The sequence below is a fragment of the Yarrowia lipolytica genome, chromosome 1F, assembly GCF_001761485.1.
Source record: "Yarrowia lipolytica chromosome 1F, complete sequence".
Lineage (NCBI taxonomy): Eukaryota > Fungi > Ascomycota > Dipodascomycetes > Dipodascales > Yarrowia > Yarrowia lipolytica.
Window position 1 is genome coordinate 1,024,535 of NC_090775.1, and position 22,036 is coordinate 1,046,570.

At 49.9% G+C, this 22,036-nt stretch overlaps 8 protein-coding genes across 8 annotated transcripts; 6 read left to right on the forward strand and 2 right to left on the reverse strand.

Annotated features, from left to right (window-relative positions):
• Positions 1 to 847: 847 nt before the first annotated feature.
• YALI1_F10253g (uncharacterized protein) lies at positions 848 to 2,446 on the forward strand (the record flags this gene model as incomplete). The annotated part of the gene is made up of 1 exon (XM_505103.3): positions 848 to 2,446. One exon carries the CDS (start codon positions 848 to 850, stop codon positions 2,444 to 2,446), a length of 1,599 nt encoding a protein of 532 aa, XP_505103.1.
• A 37-nt stretch (positions 2,447 to 2,483) lies between these two features.
• Positions 2,484 to 2,742, forward strand: YALI1_F10270g (uncharacterized protein; the record flags this gene model as incomplete). Its single annotated transcript, XM_068283285.1, has 2 exons — positions 2,484 to 2,511; positions 2,558 to 2,742. 2 exons carry the CDS (start codon positions 2,484 to 2,486, stop codon positions 2,740 to 2,742), a joined length of 213 nt encoding a protein of 70 aa, XP_068139386.1.
• Positions 2,743 to 4,032: 1,290 nt separating this feature from the next.
• YALI1_F10285g (uncharacterized protein) lies at positions 4,033 to 4,303 on the forward strand (the record flags this gene model as incomplete). Its single annotated transcript, XM_068283286.1, has 2 exons — positions 4,033 to 4,127; positions 4,177 to 4,303. The coding sequence occupies 2 exons, from the start codon at positions 4,033 to 4,035 to the stop codon at positions 4,301 to 4,303; spliced, it is 222 nt and encodes a 73-aa protein (XP_068139387.1).
• A 36-nt stretch (positions 4,304 to 4,339) lies between these two features.
• Positions 4,340 to 4,707, forward strand: YALI1_F10288g (uncharacterized protein; the record flags this gene model as incomplete). Its single annotated transcript, XM_068283287.1, has 2 exons — positions 4,340 to 4,486; positions 4,531 to 4,707. The coding sequence occupies 2 exons, from the start codon at positions 4,340 to 4,342 to the stop codon at positions 4,705 to 4,707; spliced, it is 324 nt and encodes a 107-aa protein (XP_068139388.1).
• Positions 4,708 to 5,074: 367 nt separating this feature from the next.
• On the forward strand, positions 5,075 to 7,492 carry YALI1_F10296g (uncharacterized protein; the record flags this gene model as incomplete). Its single annotated transcript, XM_505104.3, has 1 exon — positions 5,075 to 7,492. The coding sequence occupies one exon, from the start codon at positions 5,075 to 5,077 to the stop codon at positions 7,490 to 7,492; it is 2,418 nt and encodes an 805-aa protein (XP_505104.3).
• Positions 7,493 to 8,002: 510 nt separating this feature from the next.
• YALI1_F10342g (uncharacterized protein) lies at positions 8,003 to 9,703 on the reverse strand (the record flags this gene model as incomplete). The annotated part of the gene is made up of 1 exon (XM_505105.3): positions 8,003 to 9,703. The coding sequence occupies one exon, from the start codon at positions 9,701 to 9,703 to the stop codon at positions 8,003 to 8,005; it is 1,701 nt and encodes a 566-aa protein (XP_505105.1).
• Positions 9,704 to 12,614: 2,911 nt separating this feature from the next.
• On the reverse strand, positions 12,615 to 13,108 carry YALI1_F10375g (uncharacterized protein; the record flags this gene model as incomplete). Its single annotated transcript, XM_068283288.1, has 2 exons — positions 12,615 to 13,004; positions 13,049 to 13,108. 2 exons carry the CDS (start codon positions 13,106 to 13,108, stop codon positions 12,615 to 12,617), a joined length of 450 nt encoding a protein of 149 aa, XP_068139389.1.
• An 884-nt stretch (positions 13,109 to 13,992) lies between these two features.
• On the forward strand, positions 13,993 to 21,540 carry YALI1_F10385g (uncharacterized protein; the record flags this gene model as incomplete). Its single annotated transcript, XM_505106.3, has 2 exons — positions 13,993 to 14,042; positions 14,640 to 21,540. 2 exons carry the CDS (start codon positions 13,993 to 13,995, stop codon positions 21,538 to 21,540), a joined length of 6,951 nt encoding a protein of 2,316 aa, XP_505106.3.
• Positions 21,541 to 22,036: the final 496 nt, after the last annotated feature.

The following is a 22,036-nucleotide window of genomic DNA, read 5'->3' on the forward strand; positions in this document are numbered from 1 at the left end:
GAATTACGAACAACTTTTCTTGTGTTTTTGACTAACCCTGACTAACCCTGACTTTCACAACTTGTCCCAAGATGGGCAGTTTCTACACGTTTTCAAGATTGATAAGTTGAAAAAATAATGATGTTTCCCCAGATACTTGTCTCAGATGTTATCTACAACAATCTATTTACAGCTTTCTCGAGTTGCTTCTGTTTAGCTAACGTCGCTATCCATGAAAACATACCTTTCAAGAACATGGGTACAGTAAGTATGAAAGCAGAGAACCCCGCGAAATCAGCGAATCGAGTTCAAGGATCGTTGATAAACTGCTTCTACTGAAAACTGGTGCTCTTATTGCTATGTCCAATACTATCCCATGTTTCGCCGCAACCAAAACACACTTGCGGACCATTATTAGCCAATCAAAAGAGCCCAACAGGTTATGATTGTGTAATAACTCACATGGTTGAATGGTTTGTAAGCCTCTCGGCACTAACCTGAAAGAGCACATCTCCTGTATTGCACTACCATCTTATAAGCATCCCCACAATACATGTTCTTTTCTCTTCTCTTCTTCATACCGTTCAAGTACAGTTGCACAACCCTAATGTGCTAATCAGAGACTCTAATTGGTGTGGCGATTGAGGGTAAGAGCGCGTATTTGTTAAGATAATTGTAGGGTAAAACATATGTACTGTTGGATATTGTGATTCTCCGGGTGAATCTGAGTCTCTCGAACCAATTTCCATCTCTCTGCTACACTTACAACACCCCTTTCCACTCTCCTTTCCTTCGCTCCCAACAAACTCACTTACACTCAGCTACTCTCTACTTACACGCACGTCTATCACGCTTCACAACCCACGATATGCCCTCTCAACGGTGGACTCAAATCAACCAGGGGCCAGATCGCGACTCATTGGAGCTCGCGTCGTTGGCCTCGTCACACTCGGACGGTAACGAGGTCCATTCACCTTCCTCCTCACGCAACCTGTCCCCCTGGGACTCGCCCATTGGTTCTGATTTTGGAGACGACAGAGAGCCGCTACATGAGCGTACAGAGAGTGGTCACACGGTGGAGTCATTCCAGCTGCAGCAGAGCACGGATGTCGGCCCGCAACAGGCTCTGGACAAGCAGAAATCGCTCACGTATTTCAACTGTCTGGCGCTGGTGATGGGTTTGCAAGTCGGATCGGGCATCTTCTCGTCGCCAGGAACAGTTGATCACAATGCCGGGTCAATTGGCTCGGCGATCATCGTTTGGGCGGTCGCCGGAGTGCTCGCCTGGACTGGAGCCTGCTCATACACCGAACTGGGCTCCACTATCCCTCTGAACGGTTCGTCGCAGGCGTACCTCAACTACGTTTTTGGGTCTCTAGCCGGTTTTCTGTTTGCGTGGGCAGCTCTTATGGTGCTCAAGCCGGGAAGTGCAGCCATCATTGCTCTCGTGTTTGGTGAATACGTGGTCAAAATGTGTATTGGCACAGACACGCCTGCTCCCTTTTGGGCTGTCACTCTGGCAGCTCTGGGCGGACTGGCATTTGTGACCGGCCTCAACTGCTTCAGCACCAAGAGCAGCACCCGGGCTGGAAACGGCTTTCTGGTTCTCAAACTGGGTCTTCTGCTGCTCATTTTCATTGTCGGAATCGTAGGAGTGGCCAAAAAAGAGACCCGGAGTGCCCAAATCAGCGAAAACTGGTTCAACGGTGCATCCACGAAACTCGGCAACTACGCCGTTGCTCTGATTGCCGGAGTCTGGGCCTACGACGGATGGGACAATGTCAACTACGTGACGTCGGAAATGAAGAACTTTCGAAGAGACCTGCCACGTGTCATCCACACGGCGATGCCAGTGGTCATCTTCTGCTACCTGCTGGTCAACCTGGCCTACTTCATGGTGCTGGACAAGGAAGAGGTGCGGTCCACCCAAACGGTGGCTGTGCTGCTGGCAGGACGGGTGATGGGACGTGCAGGAGAAATCATCGTCTCCTTGTTGATTGCGCTATCGTGTCTTGGCGCGCTCAATGCCACAACCTTTACTGCTGGCCGGTTGGCGTATGCATCTGCTCAGGAGGGACACTTACCTAAACTGTTTTCCCGATTAAGCGCCCGAAACACCCCCATCTACTGCATTTTGATGGAGTGTACCTTGGCGGCTGTCTTCATCTTTTTTGGCGGCTTTGAGTCGCTGGTCATGTTCTACGGAGTGTCTTCGTATCTCTTCTACTTTGTGACCGTGGCTTCCGTCTTGGTGTTGCGGTTCAGAGAACCCGAGCTTGATAGACCGTATAAGACATTTCTCACCACGCCAATCATTTTCTGCTCGGTTGCACTGTTTCTTATTTCCTACGGCTTCTTTGAGAAGCCCAGACAAGCTCTCTTGTCGCTTTTGTTTATTGGTTCAGGAATTCCCGTTTACTTTTTGCGTCATTATGGATACATGGGCGTGAGCGAGCCGAGAGCATGAACATGAGCGTGAGCGAGCCAAGAGCACGGGCAAGAGCATGGGCATACGTTCATATTCCAGCGAGCGTAGCGAACATTAATTAGTTAAACGGCTAGGAACTTCGCAGCTCAGGTCGTACAACACACAACAGCCACTTACGGAGCAAAACACTCTCTATTGACTCTCTCTGTTCCATTAGAAGAACGTGGGTGGGACAATCGCCACCTTTCTGCCAACTACAATGCCCTACAATGCCCCTTCTGCATATAACAATCCTAACCTGTCCTAATCTGTCTGTCACCGCTGGCATCCACTAATTTGTTTCACGTGTCTGGATAACTCAGGCCGCCAAGATATTGCTTCCAGAAGCGTCCCTGGCCCAAGCCCTGCTGATCTAGCCTTCGATATTACTCTTGGCGGTCTACAAGTAGTCCCTGTACTGTACGGCATGTACGTGTAGCCACAAGGTAGAGTGTAGTATGATTCATGTGGTAGTCATGATTGGTAAGATGAGGTATTTTCAATTGGAGACGATGGAGACAGGAAAAGACCGTGGTGATTGGTTCAATAGACATTTTGGGCAGTGTATCACGCTCGGAATCGTCGTGGTTTACCGCCCAGCCCTAACTATGTGTGTTGGTAGTCTCCTCTATGAACACAGCCTAATTTTTATCATGGGCTCAAAAAAACAGCCTAACCTTTATCGGTCTTAGTTATTGTACTCGTATAGATAAGTGGTGACATATTGATAATGGAGGTGGTTGGTGGCGGTAGCTTAGATGTGTTTATCTGATCGTCGCGCTATACCTGTATTGCTCTAGGTCTGTACTTGTGCGTGTAGTCATAGCCTGTCTCACTGTCGCTTCCATCTCAACTTATAATATGCACCCAAATCATAACCTGATGTCTTCCACTCTCACACACATGCTGGGACACAACAAACGACCGACTGTAACCGCTCCAAAGGTGCCTTCGGGCTCGCGATCTGTTTCATCTGACGCAGAGAATCGCCCGGACAAACCATCCTTGGGGAAAAACCCACACAAGACAGAAAAAGAAACTTGTGGTGAAGTGTTCGCTACAAGAACCAACACCGATACTCAGATGAGCCAGGCCAAGCAATAAGACCAAAGTCGAAGGGGCGGTGCAAGGCTGTGTGACCCCCAGATACTCCCCCATGGCCTCCACAGAGTATCAATACTGTACTCTTCTACTTGCACTAGCGACTATCAAACCATCGATTTATTAATATATATGCCTTGTCTGTAGTTCTTCATCGTCATCTTATGGTGATGTCCTCTGCACACGCACGGTCTACACCTCCCGTTTCAGGTGTCTCTATTGTTACCTGTTTAGGCGTCTGGGTTGTGTCTCGGTCGCTTTGTGAGACACGGTCTTGAGACACTGCTTTTACACTGCAACTGTCACCGCAACTCCTGCAACGGCAAAACTGCCTTTCTTACTTAGCTGTAGGCAGGGTGCGGAAGCAGCCTCCGAGATTGAAACAATAATAAACAGACGAGATGAAGACGAGCAAAAACAGGTGATTCTCCGGCGCTATACGGCTCGTAACGCACGGTAATGTGCTCAAAACGGCTCAGGGGAAAATGACTCAGCAGCTCTTCTGTATACAATGCAGTTTTCATTGCAGTTTTTCACTGCTCAAAATCTTCTCAACCCCTATAACTCCATCTCTGACAGGGTCTATGAGCTAATATGTGACCGGATGTGGACGCTTTGGGTCGATAGAGAGCTGCTGAAACGGCCAGGATTCGGTCTATGCTTCTGGTTGGAGAACTGACTATCATTTTATTACACCTATCCCCGATTGTTCGACCTATACAAGTTTTCCCAGTGCTTGCACTCGCAGTGTTTTAGCGTGGTTTGAAACCACCTACAGACCATGCCGGTTAGATGGAAAAAGCAAGTTCAAGTCACATCAAACGGCCGGTACAAGAATACAAACAAGCACAAGGCTACACCTGGTCAGCGTCATTCAACCTTGTGACTTCCCGCACAATACCCGATCTTGTTGCATACAGTAATTGCTCTACAGCAGGGGTGGTGTGGAAGCCCGGTTGACCAGCAGGGCCTATAGGTCATAGCTCTGTGGTCACCACTGCATCCTTCTGGAAGCCGCTATTAATAAACCAAGACAAAAACAATCAGAGACAGATCCCGACAGCCCTTTGCACGCCCTACATACGATCCCACGCTCGCCATCGCTTCGTATGTATTACGGGTCATCCCATGCACTCCTAAAAAAGCCAGTTAGACCTTAACATGAAACGCACGCGTGTTCGAGGAATGTGCGATCTCGCGTGGTGGTGAGCGGCTGAGGAGGTTGGTGATGTCTACTGATGGTCTCCGATCTTTGTTACCCATCGGGTTTTGACCCCCCACCGTTGTCATAAAATCGAGACTATTACTCAACCTGACAAATGGGCTATGTCGCTTGGCTATGTTACCTTGGCATACCAAGAACCACTACAACTTCTACATGTGCAAACTCTACTGGAGCTGGTACCCGCGTAGCCAGGGCTTCCAGACATGGCGGAAAGGCCGTGTAGGGCGCTCACACAAAGAAAAGGAAAAAAAGAGCAGAAAGAAAAACGGTTCGGAGCCTGCGTCGTATCTAGTATAAGATGAATGACAGCCGCCGGGGTCCATGAGTTGGAACCAACAGACTACCGACACATGCTCATCTTCCTGCTGCTACTGACGACCGCCTGGGCCCGTCCTCTGCTCACAGACAGAGGCTACCGCTGGCAAGAAGCCTGCACGGAGGCCCTGGCATACGTGCCCTTTGAGTCCTCCAATCCCAGAGACATTTCCATTCTGGGAACCCGATGCCACTACCAGCCTGCTCTGGGCTCGGTACTGCTCTGTGTACACAGAAACACCATCCCGGAGGAGCTGGACTGGTCGTACCGGTCGCTCATTGAGAACTGCGAAGATAAGGGTTATTTTCTGACTCAAACCGATCTCTTCTACGCCTGGATGAACGCCTCCGAGTTCGAGGACACGGCCTATGAACTGCCCACTGGCCCCACTAGCGGTCCTCTTGTTCACAGACCAGTCTCCGTTCCCAATGACACCTTCGCTACCTACTATCATGTCATTGATGAGGCCATTTACTACACCAACTTTGCAAGTTACTACTCGTACGGACTGGGGTTCTTCTGGGCAGTCGTCTTCTTCTTTGGAGTCGTTTCCAACTTCATTGCCAAAAACGCCCACAATGTCACTGCTCGGTTTTTTGCTGGCAAGAAAACCAACATGGTGCGTCGACACTTTTTCATGTCGGCTCTGGGATCTCTCAAACACAATGTCCCGCTGTCTATCCGACGCATGGGCATCATGGCCGTCCCCACTCGAGCCCAGTTTGTTGTCACATTCATCTACGTCTTTGCTGAGATCCTCTACATCTTCATTGGGCTCGCCATTGCTCCCCGAGGTCTTCCTCTCAAAGATTTACAGGCCAACTGGGTCAAAAGCATTGCCAATCGCTCGGGAGGCATGGCTGTGACCCAGGTGCCGTGGATTTTCCTCTTTGCCGGTCGTAATAACATCCTTATGTGGATGACTGGATGGGGCTTTGACACCTTCAACGTGTTTCACCGGTGGATTGCGCGAATGTGTGTGCTACACTCACTCATTCACACCATTGCTTATGCTATGAGCGCCCATAAGTACAATTTCCTAGAGGCTGGTCTGCATCTGCCGTACTTCAAGTGGGGCATAGCAGCTACTGTCTGCTGCGTGGCTCTTTGTGTCCAGGCCTTTTACTACTTTCGACATTGGAAGTACGAGGTCTTCCTGGCTCTGCACATTGTCCTGGCGCTCTTCTTCCTTATTGGCGTCTGGATTCATATCGACATGTTCCACTGGTGCGAATACGTCTACGCCGCTGGAGCCGTGTGGGTCTTCGACCGGTTCATGCGCCTGTTTCGAATCTGGTGGTCAGGTGTCTGCGTTGTTGGCGACTTTCAGATTGCTGATGAGAAGCAGAAGATTATGCGAATCACCATCGACTACTCGCGCATGTGGGAGGTCTATCCAGGAGCTCACCTCTATCTCTACGTGCTCAACTCCAAGCGCGTGTGGGAAAACCACCCCTTCACTGTCTATCAGTCTCCTCAAGCTACTAGAGACGGACGACTTAGTCTCATGGTGCGGGCCAAGGAAGGCAAGACTAAGGAACTTTACAACTCCATTCTCGACAGCAAAATGAACACCGTCCAGTACAACTGTCTGGTGGAAGGCCCCTACGGCAACTCGCATCCTGTTCACAAGTACGACACCTGCATCATCATGGCAGGTGGAATCGGAGTTACTGCTGCCTACGCCTACGCCGTTTCCTGCCTCAACCAAGAACGAGTTATGGGTCGTCAAAAGATTGTTTTCGTTTGGGTTCTTCCTACTGACGAAGCCCTCCAGTGGTTCAAACCTGAGCTCGACTTCTTGCAGCAGTTTGGCAACGTTGAGGTCCAGCTGTACTTCACATCCAAGAAGTACCGAGTGGAAAATGAGATGGAGAAGATGGTATTCGACACTCCTGAAAAGAATGTAGGCTCTCCACCTCCGGTGCCCAAGAAGGACAGTGTCTTTGTCAACATCATGCCTGTGTCTCCCTTTGAGCGAGAACTTATCCCCCCTCGAAATAGCAGTCTGCCCAAACATCCCAAGCTGATGCGATCGTCTTCTCGATCAAATACCAGTCCAGCTGCCTTTGGACAAGACCAACATTTCCGAACTGGCTCTTCAGATACCCTACTTAACCCCGCAAAAGGCTACTTTGACTCACTTCCCGATAGAAAATCGACCATTCTTGACTACTACACTGAGGAGTCGAGCCCCAGAGTCCGGACTATGGACACCATTTACGGACGACGACCCGACATGAACGCTCTACTCAGCAAACACTTTGAAGAGTGTCGAGGGACCTGTTCCGTCACCATCTGCGCTGCTCCTGCCATGAACGACGACGTCAGAAACGCAGTCACTAACAACATGGACAAGTGCAAGGGCCGAGTTGATTACTTTGAGGAGTCTTTTAGTTGGTGAACAACTGACTGTTATTTATAAATGCATATACACTAATAATACTATACGATAAAGATATACAAGTAAAAGACAAGCTGTCGTGTGGTTGGAGATGATGGGCTACAACCGCCTTAGAAGGATATAACCGCTTCAGAAAGATACATTGACTACAACTATGGCATTGTATGCCTCTTTTTCTTATTTTCTTATAGCACAACTTGATCTTGGTCCTCCTATTGCTTGGAAAAATAAATTACGTAATGTGTTTCTGCCTTGATGAAAAACCACGTGATAAAAATGAAAATGACCTCATTAGATAAGTTCTGATCTGGTCGTTCTTTTGGTGTTGGTTTTGATATAAGAGTCTATATATAAAACCTGGGTTATACAACAGGTACGTACAACAGAGAAACACCGCAGGTGCCTACTCTTGGAACAGCTCATGTGTCCCTCGTCAATCAAATGTATCACATTAGTCTATTAAATTGCTTGTCGATTATCCCGACATTATTTTGGGTATGGTAGTTCTCTCTAGGACAAGTCAAAGGCGTACTTGGAGGATCGTCGGATTCGCTGGCCGTAGATGTAGAAAAGGAATGGAACAGGGGCCAGAGCACAGGCCACGAGACCAATTAGCAGACCGGCCCAGTTGACGTGCATGGCATGGAACATGTATCCAGCGAAGAGAGGGAAGACTCCTGCGAAGATGGATCGCATGAAGGTGTTGGCGGCCAGAGCAGAGGCAGCAACAATGAGGTAGGAATCAACAATGTAGTTTAGGGCAGCCACGAAAATGGACATGAGACCGTAGCCAGAAAAGAGACCGGAGACGGTGGGGACGGCCCAGTGGACGTGTTCGTGATAGTTTCCGCTCCAGGTGAACCAGAAGATTCCAATAGGGAAGGTGATAGCTCCAGACATCATGAAGATGAGACGGGCCTCAGGCACGGGCTTGCCGTTGTTTCGTTCCACGGCAGCAATGTATCGGGGCTCGAAGATGAAGCAACCGAACAGGCACGAGAAGATGAAGCCGACCAGGACTCCCAGGTAGGGCAGCTCGCCAATGGTGGGGGACATCTTGTAGCCCTCGATGAAGACAATGGGGTAGGCCTCCAGGAAGAGGTAGAGAATACCGTAGATGAAGGAGGTGTAGATGGTGATGAGCAGCAGGATGGGCTCGGTGAAGAGCATCTTGATGGGCCGCACCAGGTTCTGAGAGATGATGGCGTGTAGGTCGAGCTCGACAACCTCCTGGGAAGCGTAGATGCCCCAGTTTCCGGTTCGCTCTCGCAGCTCCTTGGCTCGCTGTGTCAGCAGCATTGGGTGGTATGACTCCTTGTAAAAGGCAACTGCTAGAATGGCGCCCAGAGCGGCCATGATTCCGGTGATGTACATGGTCCATCTCCATCCGAGGTAGGACTCGGAAATGAAACCTCCAACCACAGGAGCGATAATAGGGCCAATAAAGACGACAGAGGCAAACATGAGCACAGCGATACCTCGCTGCTTGTTGTTGTAGATATCAGCAAAGGCAGCAGCCACCACGACCAAGGGAGCGGAACCGGTACAAGATGCAAAGAATCGGCACAGCATGATTGTCTGGAGGTCTTTGGCGGCAGCCACTCCGAAGGTGAAGCACATGATCATGAAGGCGGAAATGCAAATGGGCAGCTTTCGACCAAACAGCTCGGACAGGGGAGCCCACACAACGGGGCCTGTCGCGAAACCAAAAACATAGAGTGAGATACCCAGAGTGGTGACTTCCTGGATGACGCCATACTGTTTGGCAATGTGAGGGGATGCGGGCGCAAACACGGCCGAGCCCCAGGTGACGACGAAAGTCGAAAAGCCCAACACGCACGAGATCATCAGCTTTTGTCGAAGAGGCCAGTTAAATGGATGCAGAGGGTCATTGGGACCATCGAAGCCCACCAGGTAGGCATCTCGAGAAGGCAGCAGCGGTGGGTACTCCTTACCGTTGCCCATTGGTGGCAGAGGAGCGTTTGTTTCTCTGTGTCTAGGATGTGAGAGGATCTGGGAGAGGGCCTCTTCCTGTGACATGCCTGAGCCTCGAGTATCAACGGGACCCAGACTTGCAACGGCATCGTGCTCGTCTCGCTGTAGCACCTCAGGCTCAGCTGCTTGCTTCTGTTCGTCGCCAGAGTCGTTCATAATATCGTTTGCTTCAGACTGGCCCGAGGACTCGTCGTAGTGTTGTTTTTCGAGATCCATAAGTCGTTGAAGTGTTCAGGGAGGATATCGGACGCGGTCGACGGTATATACTGGTTGATCTGATATTCTCTTTCTACAAAATGGTATAATCGGGGGCTGAACCGCTTTTTATAAACCACGAGAGTTTGGACAAAGTTATGCGTTTGGAGACATGTCGAGACTATTCAGGAGAAGCTGGGGAGAGATAGAATGCTGGAAAGAGCCCCAGAGGGATACTTGAGCATGCTACTTGTGATTTCCGGCTTAAAATCGTGTTTTATTGTCCACAAACCGTCGCTCGGGGTCAATGTTCACATGCCATCCCAATCATCACAGAGCCGCCTTTTGTGGGCTTTGGTGTCGAATCCTAACCTAATGGTCCTTATCACCACTCGGCGTCGGAAATTAGTGAACGCCGACATAGTATAACCGACTGCCGGGCGCGCAGAATCGATCTAACCAGCTTCTATCTTGATACGACGTTGATGGGGATGGTTCTGGTTTCCCTGGTTGTTGCCCTTTGATCTCCAGCAACACCAGCAAGCAACCTATATCTCGCTTCTATACTCACTCCTGTGTCTGTACAGTGTCTCTTTTAGTTTCACGGCTTAAGCATCTGATCAGGTTTTCAGCCGTGAGGATATGCACTTTATCACCCGTTTGGTTTACGTTGCCGGGTGGGGCGAGGTTGCGCAACGTTACTCTGGCCTCTTTGGAGCTCCTGGAGGCGCAACAAGTCCCCATCCGGGGGATCCATGTCTTTGCCATCGCCCCCAAGCCAACCCCATATTTCGGATTTAGTCTCTGGGCTCCGGGAAATGAATCAGCATCTGAGCTTGTTTTTTTTTTGCAAATCTAATGCTAGACACAGGGGCACGAGCGGCAACTGTGTGAAAACGAAAAAGACAGCTGAAACGCTACCGGTAAGTTTGAGGGGGCTCTCAACTTCGGACACAGCTCATATAGCCGTAGTCACGGTTAGCCGCATTCGGTCTTAATAGCGTTAACTGCACGGGTACCTATCCTACCATGACGTCGTATAATTGGTAGCATGCTACGAAGGCCGCTGCCTGGTATGGTTTGGGGGGGAGACTACATCGGGTCGGAGATGGATGGGGACTTCCGATCCTGGCGAACAGGGAGAGACACGAGCATCATCGCCACATTGTCTGAAAACGTCACGCCAAGCATCAGATAACCGGGCCACAACCAACGTCCATGCAGGGAGCAGAAGGACGTGTCTCTAGAAGCAGGCGTCGTACATACGTCATAAGACCGTCGTTTGTATGTGCTAAGTCTCGTCACACTAGCCACCGCTAAAATCATGGGCAGCCTCGGTAGTTACAGTCTCGGTACGGATCCACGGTGTGGACTGTGTGCTTCCGCTCTGCTCACCCACCCTATCTGCCTTCTAGGTTGCTGAAATTTTATTGGCATCCTCTACCGTTTGGTTGCGTGGGTGAAGGATCCGCAAAGTTTAAGAAAACGCAATCCTACAAGAGAAGATAATAGCCAGCCAGGTACAGGCACAACTACTGTACGAGTGCACAGAAGCGCGGGCGGTTGGCGACCGAGTCGGACTTATGCACCCCTGCATTCATTCTAGAATACTACCTAGTATGACTAAGCCAAGTGTCTGGTGTAACTATGGATCTTGCCCACCAACCTGCTCGTTAAATCTTCTCACGCCATCGTATCCATTCACTCTATTCCATCCCTGCTATTTACTCGCTACCCAAAATGTGTACCTAAGTGACTTGGGGAAAGCCTAACGCAAAAGTCGGTTGTTGGACATGCGTCCCCTCAAACCTTGCTGCAACCCTATTTGCCCCAACGGAAGCCACCCAAAATGTGGTTAAAGAGGCCCATCTGCTGTTGTCGGAGACGTTTGGGAGGGACCAAGAGACGGTGCGATTTCGGGTAAGAAAAAAAAAGAAAAAATTGGGCCACAATTTCAGCAGTAAATGCGAGATATAAGACAGCAACCAAATATAATAGCTGGTCAGCTGCATCTCCTCCTGCCAAGAAATCCCGCATTTGTAGAATGACGTCTTCTGACATTGCACTGCACCATTTCATTTCGTTATTCTCGCCCCGTGGGGTGCAGCGGCGGTGTCGGCTTTTACTTCAGAAGCCGTGCTTTTTTCACAATCACGAGCGCTCGCAGAGATGACATCTGAGACAGGCTACGAGTACCCAAACTAGTCAAGAGGGAGACGATATTTGAGGAGGTTTTCCATGCAGCTGGAGAACACTCTTCCTAAGGGGTCGAAAGGGACCATCGCTAAGGCGGTGGTTCCCATTTAGTACACACACATCCTTCGGCTATCAATCCCGTCTCAAACGAGAGAAGCATGTTTAGGTTACTCGGTAACAGCCACCACAATACTGTGTCAACTTTGAGGGGTCCACAATTGTTTGAGAAATACTCCACTGGTCTCTCGTTAGTGGTGGCAATATGCAATGATAACAGTGACGTCGCGTCTAGGAGCTCTGTCAAACCTCCGCTTCTCCAGCTCATCTGTATCCCCACAAAATCGTGAACCCCCCAGTAGGAAGTGCTATTGGGTAGCATTTCACTGTCCGGGCAGTCAAGAGGCCGATAGTGTTAATTGATCTACTCTCAACATCCCTTCGCCCGGTGACACTATGTGCCACTACAAGTAGTCCAACAGTCGGATTGTCTGTGGGTGCACAGTGTTCCAATTGACTATCCACAGTACTTAGACCGGACTCCATGCTCAAAGTCCTTCCGCTCTGACACGCTTCTACCACTTTCAAAAAGTTACCGAGTCAACACCGGACCCAAGGCTTGGTAATCCATACAGTCCAGGGTCTTTTCGCCTCTCCGGAAACGGACCGAATTAAACGCCGACTTCTGATCCACATTCCAGGTGCTAAATGTGTGTATACAAAGTGGCATTCCATTGTGCTAAAATAGCTCCGGTATCCGGAATCTAAGTAGCGAGCGAGCTGATCTACAGGGGACTGCGAAACACCAAATCAGATACACGGCGGGGACCATAGGCTTCACGTCGGAAAAACCTCTGTTAAAGCCGTGTTCAGTAGCCGATATGGGGTAGTGCGATATACAAAGGATGTCGCAGTTATGGTATCTCCGGTAACGACAGTCAGAAACAAAAGTGACCAATAGTCCACATACTGCTGAGAAATCTTGACTAGCAGCAGCCAGGTGGAATTGAAGTACGTGTACTGCTGTATGTATCGATAGTTGAAACAAGACGGAATCGTCTCTTATTGCTTCACTATAATAAAGATTGCTAAAAAGAATGAACTTGTCGCTTTTGTTTGAGACAATGGTCTCTTGCAAAGACTTTTTTTTCTTGATATACAGTAGTAGTATACATGCCTTGAACTGACTCTTGAATGGTTTGAAGGTGTCACCAGCCTTGCACAATATTCCATGTATGGATGTGTGAATACTTCAGAAAGAGTCCCCCTAATATCCCCCTAATATGCACATGGTCATGCGGGTTCATCAATGTCAGACAGCTCGTCTTCACATCTTGGTCAACTTCACTTAGCAGTGTTTTGGCGAGACCTATCTGGATCACAACATCACAACCAAACAGTAGAACATGCCTGAGGCAAAGCAAAACTTGAATACCTTGTACTTGTAGTCAGTGGTTGGTATGAATTCGTTTTATTTTCTCCAGCATCTGTTTCGCCATATCTGCATATTGGGGGATTCTCTCGCAACTGTTGAATACTTGATTTTGGGCGGCGATTTTTTGGATATTCCATATCGGCTCACCAGTAGCTTCATTTTGATATACTGTAAGGATTATAAATAGCTCTGTTCCATTGTAGCCATAGCCCACCTCACACCAGTTCCAGACCTTTATCTTCTTGGCTGCGCGGCACCAGTGGGGTCACGTTTAAGATAGCTGAGTAATCGGGGATGGTCCCAGTGGATTAGGGTCCTGTGGACAACTCGCATTGGGTCTTGATAACGGAGATGGGAGGAGCATGGAGAGGGTGAAAACAAGGATTATAACTGAGTTGTGCGATTCAAAAACCATTTTATAATTCTTTATGGGGGATTTTTTACCCATTTATGATTTTTCTAGAATTATTCCGAATTTTCTCAAATTATTACCCCTGTGTAGTTGTGCAGACGCATGGCCGATACTGGAGATAATCCCCACAATTAAACTTGCTCCACTATACAACACACGCACTAGCGACGAGACATACGACGGGTGAATTGTGGCAAACATAGGGCCACCAGGAGTGAGTAAGGCGAGAAGACACTTATTTGAGACGACAAAACTAATACAGACATCATCATGTCCGACGCGAGCGTTTTGAATAGCATCTTCCAGCAGTTGCGGACAGCGTGAGTATGGAACGAGGGAACGACCTGCAAAGGTCAGAAGTGACCAACAACACATTGGTATTAAAAAACGACAAGATGATTGAAAAGACATGTTGATATGTATTGCAACGACTTATTGGATGGTGGCAAATCGGTTAGGTATGGTGGTATGAGAAGTGTGGATATGTCGGGTGTGATGTCTGGTGCGTTGCATGGTGATTCTATTGAGACTGGCAATGTCGCTCGATCAGTTTGCACGATTTGCTGGTTTGATTTGCTGGTTTCGAAATGACGCTGTTGGTGTAGCATGTCTGCTGATATGCTTATGTCTATGATCATATCACTGGCATACTCGGAGATACGCGAGCTTCGGCATTACCATCTACCCCACTCACCTCAACGATGTCTAGGGCCAGGTGCTTTTAGAACAACCCACATCCTTCTGTCTGCACCTTCAGATCTGTTTGAGATTGATTCAGCATATGATCTAATGCACCACTAGATGTCTAGAGATGTCTAGAAACGGTCTTCAACATCTCGTTTCTACACAGTCGACCTTCATTTGACGTTCAACGTTCAACGTGTTGTTCTTCGCACTCGCTACTGAGACTAACATAGCCGCACACTGACTGAAAAAACACACGCTGCAGAAGAACTGCGCGACCATCTAACCTCCGTCACGCACGAACTCAACACAGAGCCTCTCTCGCGCTACAACAACGACATCAACCTTCGCATTTCCGAGCTAATCCACAATGGCGACCCCGTCATCCGGCTGGGCGGTATCATGGCCATTGACCGGCTCATTGACGTCGATGTCGGCGAGGAAAACGCCATAAAAGTGACCCGGTTCACCAACTACCTGAAGACGACTATTCCAGGAGATACAGAATCGATGCGCATTGCCGTCGACGCTCTCGGCCGTCTAGCTGCCACGGGAGGCAATTTGTCTGCCACTGTGGTTGAATCCGAGGTCAACAGAGCTCTCGAATGGCTCCAGAGCGACCGAGGAGAGGGCTCTAGACGCCATGCTGCCGTCATGGTGATCAAGAGTATGGCCCAGCATTGTGCCACGTTGCTGTACGGGTACATGAGCCAGATCCTTGACCTGATCTGGGTGGGACTGCGTGATCCGAAGGTGCAGATTCGGGTTGACTCGGCCGAGGCGCTGCAGTACTGCCTGAACATTGTGCATTCTCGTGACCAGACCCTTAAAAAGCAGTGGTTCAACCGAATTATGGAGGAGGCCAAGGTGAGTTTGAACATGGGTGGTGTCGACACCATTCATGGCGCTCTGCTCACCTACAAGGAAGTCCTTCGAGGAGGCATGTTTGAGAACTCACGATACGACGAGGTGTGTGAGGTTGTGTTAGCCAACCGCGACTCGCGTGACGTGCTGATCCGAAAGACGGTGCTCAACATCATCCCAGACCTTGCCCAATACAATCCCTGGCAGTTTACAAAGCGGTATCTGCACAAATGCATGTTGTACCTTCTTTCACAGCTCAAGAAGGACAAGGACCGTAACCTTGTTTTTCTGTCGATTGGCCAGATTTCCTTTTCTGTCCGGTCGGCCATGGCTCCTTACTTGGACGCCATTCTGGAAAATATCCGAGAAGGTCTCAGTCTGAAATCTCGATATAGGAAGGAGCAGGAGAGTGCCATTTTCTCCTGTATTGGCATGTTGGCTGTTGCTGTGGGTCAGGCTCTGGCCAAGCATCTGAACCAAAAAATTCTGGATCTCATCATGGCTTGTGGTTTGAGTGAACACCTGCACAATTGTCTGAGTGAGCTGGTTCACAACATTCCTCCACTGGGCCCTTCCATCCAGCAGCGGTTGTTGAACATCATCTCGTTCACTCTCTCTGGCCACCCCTTTAAGCTCCCTGGGTCTCCTGCTGCGACTTCTTCTGCAGAGTACATGTCTGTGACACGTGCACGGGAGTACCGAGAGACTGAGGACGACAAGGATGATGCAGCCGTGGTTGCGCTTGCTCTTCACATTCTCGGCACGTTTAACTTCAAGGGTTTGTCGCTGACCGAGTTTGTGCGGTTCTGTGCAATCACTTATGTTGATCATGACTCTCCTGAGGTGCGAAAAGCAGCCGCCCTCTCATCTTGCACCATTTATCTCAACGACCCTATTGTGTTCCAGTTCTCCGCTCATGCTCTGAGTGCCGTTTCCGAAGTGGTTGAGAAGCTGTTGACGGTGGCTGTGGTTGATCCTGACCCTGATATCCGAATTGGTATTCTCACTACATTTGATCCGCGAATTGACCCTCATTTGTCCCAGGCCGAGAACGTGCGTCTTTTATTCACTGCTTTGAACGACGAGGTTTTTGCGATTAGACAGCTGTCCATTGGCATTATCGGTCGGCTGACAAAGATAAACCCTGCTTACGTTGTTCCTCATCTGAGAAAAACGTTGATTCATCTTCTGACCGAACTGGAGTATGCCAAGTTTGGACGTACCAAGGAAGAGAGTGCGCGGCTGCTTGCACAGCTGATTGGGTCGACGCACGGACTCATCAAGCCGTACGTCAAACCCATCATCAAGGTGCTGCTTGCTCGTGCACGTGACACGTCTTCCAACGTGGCCTCCGCGGTTATCACTGCTATCGGAGAGCTAGCTGCCACTGGACGGGAAGGCATGATTGAGTACATTCCCGAGATTATGCCTATTTTCTTGGAAACTTTTTCGGATCAGAATGCTCAGAAGAAGCTGGCTGGTCTGAAATCTCTCGGACAGCTCTCTTCCTCTTCCGGATACGTTATTCAGCCGCTGCTGGATTACCCCCAGCTGCTCACACTGCTTACTAACACTCTCAAGAGCGACAATGTTGATACTCGTCGAGAAACTGTCCGTCTCATGGGTATTCTTGGAGCTCTGGATCCTTATAAGCATCGAGAGGTGGAGAGAAGTACCCAGGATGATTCAGCAGAGTATGACTCGATCCCCACAGATGTGGCTCTTCTCATCCAGGGCATGTCTCCCTCTTCGGACGAGTACAACCACACTGTCGTGATTACAACTCTAATGGCGATTCTCAAGGACCAGTCGCTTGTATCGCACCACAATGCTGTTGTCCAAGCCATTGTCATCATTTTCAAGTCGCTGGGTCTCAAGTGTGTGCCGTTTTTGAATCAGATTATCCCTGGCTGGCTGCAAGTGCTTCGAAGCAGTACTCCTTCTATGGCCGAGTTTTTTGTCCAGCAGTTGGCTCTTCTGGTTCTCATTGTCAAGCAGCACATTAGGTCGTATCTTGACGACATTTTTGCTGTTGTTCAGGAGCTCTTTGCCATTCCATCCATGCAGCCTGTTGTCCTGACGCTGGTTGAAAACATTGCTCGGTCTCTGAGTGGCGAGTTCAAGCTGCATGTGCCTACTCTCTTGCCTCTGCTTCTTGGCGTGCTGGAGAACGACAAAAGCACCACCAAGCTCACCTCCATCAAGGTGCTGCAGACGTTCGTGGTGCTGGGCGCCAACATTGAGGACTACATTCACCTCATCATCCCCATCATTGTGCGAATGTTCGAATACTCGACTCATCAGCTCAAGAAACGGGCCATTCAGACTATTGGACAGTTGTCTCGAACTGTGGATCTCACCGACATGTCGTCGCGAATCGTGCATCCTCTGTTGCGTGTACTGGCAGCCTGTCCTGTGACTGAAGAGCCCAATTCGCACCATGATGAGTTGCGGCGAACCGTCATGGAGACTCTGTCATCGCTGTGTTTCCAGCTGGGTTCCGATTACACCATTTTCATCCCCCTTGTGAACAAGGCTATGCTCAAGGCCGGAGTGAACTCTCCCTCCTACGACCAGCTGGTCAACCGACTCCTCTCTGGAGAACCACTGCCTGCGTCCATGGACCCCGACAGTCGAATCCAGGAGCTCAACAATACTCCTCCGGATACCACCTCGCTCAACAAGCTGCCTGTGAACCAACAGCACTTGAAGACCGCGTGGGACACTGCGCAATGCTCGACTAAGGAGGATTGGCAGGAGTGGATGCGACGTCTCTCGACTGCTTTCCTGCGCGAGTCTTCTTCTCACGCCCTGCGAGCCTGTGGTGTCATTGCTAACAACTATCAGCCATTGGCCAAGGACCTGTTCAATCCGTCCTTCTACTCGTGCTGGTCTGAGCTCTACGACCAGTACAAGGACGACTTGGTGAACCACATTGAGACGGCTCTGATGGCGCCCAACATGCCGCCCGAGACGCTGCAGATCCTGCTAAACCTGGCCGAGTACATGGAGCACGACGACAAGCCGCTACCGATCGATATGCGTACTCTGGCTGCCTATGCTCACCGCTGCCATGCCTACGCCAAGGCGCTGCACTACAAGGAGCTGGAGTTTATGCGGGAGCCTACGACGCCCATCATTGAGAATCTGATCGCTATCAACAACTCGTTGCAGCAGAGCGACGCTGCTATCGGTATTCTCAAGCACGTGCAGCAGCATCATCAGTGGCAGCTCAAGGAATCGTGGTACGAGAAGCTGCAGCGGTGGGACGATGCTCTCGAGGCCTACGACAAGCTTGATGACAATTCCATGGAGGTCACAATGGGTAAGATGCGATGTCTGCATGCCCTTGGTGAGTGGGAGTCGCTGGCCGAGATTGCACAGGAGAAATGGACTTCATCAGGCCCCGAGGTGCGACGAGTGGTGGCACCCCTGGCTGCCGCAGCTTCCTGGGGTTTGTCTCAGTGGGAGCGAATGGACACATATATTAGTGTCATGAAGGTGGACTCTGCCGACAAGTCCTTCTTCAACGCTGTGGTGAGCATCCACAGAAACAACTTTGATGAGGCCCATACGCATATCACTCGTGCACGTGACTTGCTGGCTACCGAGCTCACCGCTCTCATTTCTGAGTCGTACAACCGAGCCTATGGTGTTGTTGTGCGGTTCCAGATGCTGGCAGAGCTGGAGGAGATTATCGTCTACAAGGGTCTGGGTCGCAACTCCGAGGAGCAGGCTGCCATGCGGGCCACGTGGATGAAGCGGCTCAAGGGCTGTCAGCGAAACGTAGAGGACTGGCAGCGAATGCTCAAGGTGCGGTCTCTGGTTGTCAAGCCGAAACAGGATATGGAGATGTGGATCAAGTTTGCAAACCTGTGTCGAAAGAGTGGTCGGCTCTCTTTGGCTGAAAAGTCGCTCAATGCTCTTCTTGACCCCGATGATCCCGACTCACAGACTTCCAGAGCTCCTCCACCTGTTGTTTACGCCCAGCTCAAGTACATGTGGGCTACTGGCAACTGGGAAGATGCCCTGAATCACCTCGTTGACTTTACCAATCGAATGTCGCTCGATCTGGGCCTGGATCCTGAAGATCTCATCACTCAGAAACTACCCTCAGAAGGCGCTGCTGTCCCTAAGAAGATTCAGGACTACACTCGTCTTCTTGCTCGATGTTTCCTCAAGCAGGGCGAGTGGCAGATTTCGTTGCAGGACGACTGGAAGGAGAAGAACCCCGATTCTATCCTCGGCTCGTTCCTGTTGGCCACTCATTTTGACGCCAAATGGTACAAGGCGTGGCACAACTGGGCGCTGGCAAACTTCCAGGTTGTGTCTCTGCGGTACTCGGAAAAGGAGGAGTTGGCCCTGGAAGACGTGTCTCAATATGTGGTACCTGCCATCAAGGGTTTCTTCCATTCCATCTCCTTGTCCAATGGATCTTCTCTGCAAGACACTCTTCGTCTTCTGACCCTGTGGTTCCGGTACGGCCATGTGTCTGACGCGTCTCAGGCCCTTTATGACGGATTCCAGATGCTTTCTATTGACACGTGGCTGGATGTCATTCCTCAGCTCATTTCTCAGATTCACCAGCGGTCTCAGGTTGTTTCCAAGGCTCTGCAGGGTCTTCTGATTGAGCTCGGTAAGAACCATCCCCAGGCTCTGCTGTACCTGCTCAACGTGGCTGTCAAGAGTGACTCTCTGTCGCGTCAACAGGCCGCTATGAACGTTATTGACAAAATGAGAACTCACAACCCCATCCTAGTCGAGCAGGCTGAGCTGGTGTCCAAGGAGCTCATTCGAGTGGCTGTTTTGTGGCACGAGCAATGGCACGAGGGTCTGGAAGATGCGTCGCGATTCTTCTTTGGCGAGCGAAACATTGAAAAGATGTTCCAGACGCTAGAGCCTCTACACGCAATGCTGGAGCGGGGTCCCGAAACTCTGCGAGAAGTGTCCTTCCAAACAGCTTTTGGACGTGACTTGCACGATGCCAACGAGTGGGTGTGGAGTTTTAAGCGAACCAATGACCCTGCCCACCTCAACCAGGCCTGGGACATTTACTACAATGTTTTCCGACGAATCGCCAAGCAGTTGCCCCAGCTCATCTCGCTTGACCTGCAGTACGTGTCTCCCAAGCTGCTGGCAGCCGAGAATCTCGAGCTGGCGGTGCCTGGTTCGTACGCTCCGGGCAAGGAGATTGTGCGAATCATGAAGTTCGACCCAATTTTCACCGTTATCTCGTCCAAGCAGCGGCCCAGACGGCTGTCGTGCAAGGGCAGTGATGGTAAGGACTACGTGTACGCTCTCAAGGGCCACGAGGATATCAGACAGGATAACCTGGTGATGCAATTGTTTGGACTGGTGAACACTCTGCTATCTCAGGACTCGGAGTGTTTCAAGCGACATCTCAACATTACAAAGTACCCTGCCATTCCTCTGTCCCCCAAGTCTGGTCTCCTCGGCTGGGTGCCTCATTCGGACACTCTGCATACACTCATCAAGGAATACCGGGATGGCCGAATCCTCATCAACGTGGAGCATAGATTCATGCTGCAGATGGCGCCGGACTACGATCCATTGACGCATCTGCAAAAGATTGAGGTGTTTACGTACGCTCTGGACAACACTAAGGGCCAGGATCTGTACCGAGTCTTGTGGCTCAAGTCGCGGTCCTCGGAAGCTTGGTTGGAGCGACGATCTCAATACACACGATCCTTGGCTACGATGTCCATGGTTGGCTACATTCTCGGACTTGGAGATCGACATCCCTCCAACCTGATGCTGGACCGATACACTGGTAAGGTGATTCACATTGATTTCGGTGACTGTTTCGAGGCTGCCATTCTGCGAGAAAAGTACCCCGAAACAGTGCCCTTCCGACTGACTCGAATGCTCACATACGCCATGGAGGTGTCAGGAATCGAGGGCTCGTACCGAATCACGTCCGAGCATGTGATGCGGGTCATCCGAGACAACAAGGAGTCGCTGCTGGCCATTCTGGAAGCCTTTGCCTATGATCCTCTCATCAACTGGGGTTTCGAGCTTCCCAGAGGCGAGGATCTGCCTGTCAAGCGGTTCGATGAGGACGAAAAGGTCAATGTTCGAATGGCTCGAGCGCACTTGGTCCTCAAACGAATCCAGGACAAGCTGTCTGGAAACGACATCAAGAACAGAAAAAATGTCGATGTGCCGGCACAGGTGGACTACTTGATTCAGCAGGCCACTAGCATTGAGAATCTGTGTCAGCACTTCATAGGTTGGTGTTCTTTCTGGTAGAGTGGGAAGTGAGGGAGAAAAAGAAGGCATGGGAAGGATTTATGAATGATATTTATATTATGATATGGAGAGATATAGTTGTGTAGATTGTGGAAGCTGCAATGTGTGTTTTTTGTGCACAAATCACAAGTATGAGTTGTTGAATCCGCTTATATCGTTAATTTGCCTATAGGCAGCTTCTTCACTTTGAGTGAAATGTTGTCCTGTTTTTTTTTTTTTCTGCATATACATTCATTTAATTATAACTTTGCCGTGAAAGAATAACCTTTGAAATGAATGTACGCTTACACGAATATATTGAGTTATTGTACTTAGATTTACTTGAAAGGGAAAGTCATCGGTGCCAAACAAAAAAAAAAGATGTTATGGAGAGAACAAGGGGTGGTAATGATGTGAGGGGGTATGGTTGCTTCAAAATATCTCGTTTTTCTCTATTTTTTTATTATTTGTCCTTTTTCAATACACTATTTTGAAGACCTCCCGATTCTACTAAGTT